Genomic DNA, 7,408 nt, shown 5'->3' with positions numbered 1-7,408 from the left:
ATTTCTATCTCTTGTTTCATTGTAACAGCTAGTATTTCTATCATCATATCAAGTAATGGTGGCAATAATATTTATACTTTGTTGTTTAGTCATTTTTCAGTCATGTCTAACTCTTCATGATACCTTTTTGGGTTTTCTTGGCAAATATACTGGAATGATTCACCCTATCTTCCTCCAGCTCATTTTCTAGATGAGGAAACTGAAGTAAAGAAGGTTAAGTGAATTGCCCAGGGTCATGCAGTTAGTAACTGTCTGCAGCCAGATTTGAATTCAGGAAGATGAGTCTTCTTGTCTCCAGAACCAACACTCTATTCACTACTTCAACTAACTTCCCCAGTGGATAACCTTGTTCCAATATTGGTTTTGAAAAGGCCTCTAGAATCTCTATTACAAATTCATATGAACTTTTAGATAGATACCATCATATTAAGAAAACAATTGTTCTTAATTGTTGTTAACATGCTTTAACAATTTTTAAATAATGGGATGATGCTTTTTTAAGACCTTACATTGTCCTCATCTCTTGTGAGTTCTTTCAAAGTTTTGAGTATGTTAAATTTATTTTTGGATAGTTAGGTGGCACAGTGGGTAGAATGCCAGGCCTTAAGTCAGGAAGACACATGTTCTTGAGTTCACATCTGGCCTCAAACACTTAGTATCTGTGTGACCCTTGGCAAGTCACTTATCCATGTTTACCTCAGTTACCTCATCCAACTCAGGTCATGAAGAGGAGGACATGACTGAAATGTCTGAGTAACAACAACCTTCATTTCTCTTATAATTTAGATGCTACTATTATACTCACAGTTGAGGAAACTAAGGTAGACAGAGTAATTTTCTCAACCCTCCAAAACATTTTCTCAAAGTTGTTTATGCCATGTCCATGATCCACCTCTGCTATTAGCAATGTTTAGTTATGACATGAGTAGCTTCATCTCTCTTATTTCAGGATGACCACTAAACAATGATGTGCTGGTAAAAACAACTGGATCTCTAGGGGAAAATTATGGATGATACAAATTTAATTACTAACATCTTTCTCTATTTTCTCAATTAAAGAAATCATTTTATTTATTTATTTATTTGTAGCATTTGCCAATTTCCAAGGTATAAATTTACTTACAGAAAATTTAACAGTAAGCTCTCTTGAGACTGTACAAGCCCTGGCACAACTCTGACTCTGAGGTTCCTAACAATTCTCAGTCAAAAGATCCTTATGAAGGGATGGAAGAAGGAAGAAATAAGGATTGTGCCATCATTTTGTTAACTGAAAGAATTGAGACATAAATAGATTGTTATATCATTCATACTATCAACATCCTTGATTCTTATAAAGTTTTCTTTATAAAAGGAGGAAAACGCATGTCTGAGAATTAGCCCCACAGTCTCCTGCTGGAGAAAAAAGTCAATAGAACAAAGGTCAGGTGTTCAATGGTATGATTCCTTATGATTCAATGGTTCTGTTTTCTCTTGATCTCAATAATCCCCAATGTAATGCTACTTATTTCTGATCTAGATTGGGGAAAGAGAGGGATTAAACTATCTCATAAGTCATGGATCAAACCATGCCTTCTACCATAAAGGATGGTGGAATATTTCTCTTTGGTTCTCAACTATCTTGTGACACTTAACTTTGTTACTTGACCTGCTTTGATTTGCAGAGTCCACTTTCACAAGGTTTATTCAAACAACAAATCAAAGCAATCCAAAAGTTGGGGATATTCTGCCATTAGGTTGAGCAGTCAGTCAGTTCAGACATATCCCATTGTTTCTAAAAGAGAAATAATCCCACAAATCTGTTTTTATGTGTGATTGAAAAAACACTTTCCTTCTTTATTTTAAAACAAAATAAACTGTTTTTATTTAAATAGTTAAGCAAGCAGAATAAATAGCAGATAGTTTTATAAAATGAATTTTCACAGAAAATAGTTACCTAGGTACAAATTGGCACTTAAAAAGTTACAGGAACAAAGAGTCCTCAATGAAAATCTTTGTCCAACTCATTGATTTCAGAAATCAGAAAACTGAATTCCATGCGGATTATAACCCAAGGTCCCACTGATAGATAAATGATAGAGCCATGATTTGAACCCATGTCTTCTAATTCCAAATGCAATACTTTTTTCATTGTCCCATGCCTTCTTATCCTTTTCTAATATGTCTCAATCTAAACATCCCAAAGTAATATTTTAAATAAAACTTAACAAGTATTTTAAAAGAGAAAGACATTTCAGTATAATTTCACTTCCAGTAAGGATGGTAGAATGGATAGAGTACCCAGTGGAGAGTCACCAGAAGAACCTAGATCAAATTTTGGCTCAGCCACTTCTTGCTAGTAGAACATTAGTAAAGTCATTTCAATTGGTAAATGGCTGAACAAGTTGCGGTATACGGTTATGATGGAATACTATTGAGCTATAAGAAAGGATCAGCTCAGTGATCTTAGAAAAATATGGAAAGACTTGAAAAAAGAATGAAGAGTGAAATGAGCAGAACCAAGTGAACACTGCATACAGTAACAGCAATATTTTTTAAAGAATGACTTTGAATGAATAAATTATTTTGACTTTTAAATATCTAAATTAGCATAAAGAACATATAAAAAGATGCTGCATTCAGAAAAATAACTGATATAGTATAGAATAAGCTTGCATATATATGGGTATATACATATATGTATATACAAACATATATGTGTACATATACACACGTACACATACATATATATTATTTTATCTCTCACTCCCTCTGTGTGTATATATGTCTGTATATGTATATATATATACATGTATACATACATATACATATACAGACATATATACACACACATATTTGTGTAGAGTGGTAACCTTCTCAAGGTTGGGAAGAGAGGGAAAAGAAAAAAAAGGAAATTTATATGACAATTTTGTTGCATATTTGAAAGGAATAAGAAGTTGTGCATAGTAGATTTTCTGTTTCCTGTGCAATTATCTTTTTATTGTACTATATTATGAAACTAATTGATTTATTCCATAAAATAAAAGTAATTTAAAAAAAAAAAAGGAAAGTCCCTATGACATCTGAACCCTAAATCTCAGATCCTATACCTATAATGTGTACATATTGGAATTAAGTCACAGTGTGATACCTGGGAAAGGACGTAATCAAATAAGTGAAACAAGATACAAAGGACTATGTACAAAGAAGACAGGGGATCAGTTGGATGTCTCATGGGGTAAGAAATAGCATTAAAGAAGTTCAGGAGTGGTTTCATGTACAATTCTCTTTTTCTGTTCTCCTTTGTATATGGAAATGTTCATTTTTTTCATGTGGAGAATAAAAATAATTTAATTTTTAATTCAATTTTTTAATGTTTAATTTACTTTAAATTTTTAAAATTTAATTTGAATTTTAAAATATAATTTAATTTTAATTTAAGTAATTAAAAACAGTTTTTTTTTTACTAAGAATGACACTAAAAGAAGTGACATTTATGCAGAAGGCATACAAGGCCATCATTTTATTTTTATTGTCCATGCACAGAAACTAAATGTTCTTTAAGTGCTATCATAGGATTCCTGATATTTCAGAACTGACATTTTATAGAGCGAATTCAAATTCTACCTTTAGTTCAAATGGAAAGATTTTTTGCAAAGATGAGATTAACAAAGACTCTGAAAGAAATGAACAATTCAGTTTAAAGAAGGGTAAGAGTTGGTACTAGCAGAAACATAAAAGGAGTCATTTGTGTGCTTTATTAATTGAAATGAAAAGAGTAGGGAAGAGAGCAAGATAGAGCAAACTGTTGAAATTCTGATTTTAGTTGAGTTTTGCCTTTGGAGTTTCTATATCAAAAAGTTTTTACTTACTGCAAGAAAAGATAATCTTCTGAACCATATTCTTGAAAGCTAGTTTCACTTGCTGATTCCTTAGGGTGTAGATGAAGGGATTCAACAAGGGGGCAACTGAGGTATTGAGCACAGCAACTCCCTTGCTCAACGACACTCTTTCCTTTGCTGAGGGTTTAATGCACATGAAAATGCAGCTGCAATAAGAGAGGGAAACAACAATCATGTGGGAGGAACAAGTGGAAAAGGCCTTTTTTCTCTGACTTGCAGAAGGGATTTTCAGAATTGTCTGAATGATGTATGTATAAGAGAGTATGACTAGGGTCAAGGTCACCATGAGTGTCACCACAGCTAAAAAAAATGCCATAAGTTCAAGGAAGCCTGCATCTGAGCATGAGAGCTGCAGAACGGGAGAATAGTCACAGATAAAGTGATTAATGACATTAGATGCACAGAAGTCCAGGTGTAGCAGCAGGATGATGGGTGGAAAGATAATCAGGAAACCTGTCAGCCAAGAACTGAGGACAAGCACTGTACAGACCCTGATGCTCATGATGGTTGTGTAATGTAGTGGCTTGCAGATGGCAACATACCGGTCGTAAGACATGGCAGCAAGAAGATAAAATTCTGTCACCCCCAAGAAAATTAAGAAGAATAACTGAGTCACACAACCATTATAGGAAATGCTCCTATCCCTGGTCACAACAGTAACCAGGAATCTAGGAATACATACAGAAGTGAAGGAAATTTCTAAGAATGAAAAATTTCGGAGGAAGAAGTACATGGGAGTCTGTAGGTGGGAGTCCAGCAATGTGAGTGTGATAATGGTTAGGTTCCCAGTCACACTCAACATGTAGGTAAGAAGGAGGAAGATGAAAAGTACAACCTGCCACTGTGGACCATCTGTCAATCCTAGCAGCATGAACTCTGTGACTGATGTATGGTTTCTCATTTTAATATTTTCTTCTTTGTTCAGACCTTATTTATCTTCTTATCGCCTGTAGAATTGAGTTGAAGGGAAGAAAGCTTTAGCTAATGTAAGATAGAAATGCTAATTAAGTTAGTAAAAGAGAATTCTACTTTATTTTTCATATATATGATCTTCTCTTGAAATTTTTCTCTAACATACACAATAATAGCAACATTGTAACAATTATCAAAGGTCAAAGACTTAGCTCCTCTAATAAAGACAGGGATCCAATACAATTCCAAAGGATTTGTGATGAAAAAATGCTATCCATCTACAGAGAGTAAAATGATAAGCTCTTATTGAAGCAGATTGAAGTATACTTTTTTTCATTTTCTTTATTTTTTTGCTCTATCATCATCATTATGCAACATGGTTAATATAGAATTATGTTTTGCATGGCTTCAAAAAGTAGAAAAAAAAATAATCTTTTAGAGCCGAGGCAGATGATATCATAGCAAATATACTGTCAGTATTTGCTCAGAGGTTGTTTCCTAGCACCTACACACTTTCACAATAATTTTATTACTTTTAAATATATTTTCATTGGTGATGCTATTTTTAATCAACTAGATTTCTTCCTATATCTCTAACTATATTCCTTTAATTTCCCCATTTCCCATGTGGAGGACAATCCCTTATAATAAATAATTTCTTTTAAAAAAAAGAGAATAGTTTTAGTAAAATTGGGAAATTTGATGTTATATACAATATTCCATGCTCATGGACACCAACTGCTACAAATGAACAGGATCTCGGTATCTCCTTATATGTCTTCTTTGTGACCAAGATTGTTCCTTATTATTTCACAACATTCAATTTCTATTATTTTATAGGTGCTGTTTTTTCTTTCATATACATCATTGTATTCATCATGTATATTGTTAACCTGACCCCACTTACTTCATTTCACATTACTTCATTTGTCTTTCCATGCTGTTCTGTATTTATTATTAGATTATTTTTCAAGTCACTGTTTTTTTTTTTATTTTTCAACATGTCATCCTGTCTATATGTCTAAATTAAGCATTAGTCCTCTAAAATCCAGTAGCTGACTATCCAATATGTGCTCCTGTACTCCTTTCTTAACACTTTTTTACCATGGTATGGGGAAAACCCACAATCTATTTTTTTCTCTTAATTTGTAAGCCATCTTCACTAATCTGTTTTTTTAATTCATATTCTAAAATTCAAGTAAACATTAAACAAAGATTAAAATAAAACTTCTGTATTACTAAAAATTCTTCTCTTCTCACTGTAACTGATTCCCAATGGGATGGAAATTCTCCATTACATAGACCTAAAAGAGTTAGGAATATTCTCTAGAGCATTCTTCTATCAATTAATTGCTCGTGGATTAATTATTCACAAGTTTGTCAGACTCCTTGAACATATTTCTATTTTTAGTCTGTAATGCTTCTTGAATTTACTAGCTTATATATAAAATAATACTTTTGTTTGTTTAAACTTCTAGGTATATTCCCTATTCAAAATATTCTGAAATTGGCTAAGCAAATCCACGTGTACTCAGTTGTCATCTTTTCTTTTATAGATTTTACACTATATCATTCTGAATATCTTTCTGGACTAGTCTTCATTTATCTAATTTCTCCACTATTATCTAATCTCTCCAATAACCTTTTTCATTCCACTAAACACTTTAATTAGCCTGCTCTAGCTTCACTATATCTTTCTCTCCAATAAGAAGATAAAAATATACATTTTTGTAGGTAGGAATAAAATATAATTTCACAAAAGGATATTTTACTTTTCATTTCTGATTCTGCTACTTCTTATCAGTATGACTGTAGAGAAGTCACTTAACCTTCTCCAGGCCTTAGTTTCATAATCTGTATCATTAAGCTATTTGGACTAGGTGATCTCTAAGGTCGTTATCATTCTAATTCTATGATCCTATGGTATCCCTTCTGATGCCTAGTAGTTTATTGGTCTCTTTGGTCAAGAAACAGTTGCTGCTAAGGAACAGTGTATATGGTCCATAGATCATTTTCTAAGTCTGTATCTGCCACAGATAGTTTCATTCCCAATTTCTTCAGTCTTCAGGCCACAGAACTTTTAATCTGCAATGTGTTTTCTTCATGAAATTATCCCCAAAAAATATTTCTGTCAAATTTTTAAATTCCACTGTTTTACGGAGTCCCCCTACCAAAATACTAAGGAAACCTTACCCTGAAATCAGGAGAACATAAATAAACTCTCACTTTCTTTTTCTTCTTTTCCTTCCTTCCACCCTTTCATTTATCCTTTACCTCACTTGCTTTTTTCCTCCATTCCTCCCTACTATTCCTTCTTTTCTTACTTCCTTCCACCTTTCCTTCCTCCTTTTGTTCTTCCTTCCCTCCCTGCCCTCCCTGCCTTCCATCCTTTGTGCCTTCTTGCCTTTATTATCTCTTTTAAAAAAAAATTACATTACTGTCACCACCCAATTACTCTTCTACCAAAGAACCTTACCTTTTAAGGAATGCATGCAGTCAAGTAAAATAAAACAGTTAAATTTTCCTTCCTAAATATTAAGGTGGTTAGTATTAGCCCTATGTACAGAATTCATACTGTAGAATCAAATGGACAAGCTATTTATACTCAAGTCAAAATA

At 33.0% G+C, this 7,408-nt stretch overlaps 1 protein-coding gene across 1 annotated transcript; it reads right to left on the bottom strand.

The window, feature by feature from the left end:
- Positions 1 to 3,840: 3,840 nt before the first annotated feature.
- On the bottom strand, positions 3,841 to 4,779 carry LOC140531401 (olfactory receptor 6C75-like). Its single transcript, XM_072650357.1, has one exon. It carries the CDS (start codon positions 4,777 to 4,779, stop codon positions 3,841 to 3,843), a length of 939 nt encoding a protein of 312 aa, XP_072506458.1.
- Between the last annotated feature and the right edge of the window lie 2,629 nt (positions 4,780 to 7,408).

This window comes from Notamacropus eugenii, chromosome 3, assembly GCF_028372415.1.
Source record: "Notamacropus eugenii isolate mMacEug1 chromosome 3, mMacEug1.pri_v2, whole genome shotgun sequence".
Classification (NCBI taxonomy): domain Eukaryota; kingdom Metazoa; phylum Chordata; class Mammalia; order Diprotodontia; family Macropodidae; genus Notamacropus; species Notamacropus eugenii.
Note: the sequence above shows the minus strand (reverse complement) of the source record. Positions and strands in the feature narration are given on the sequence as shown.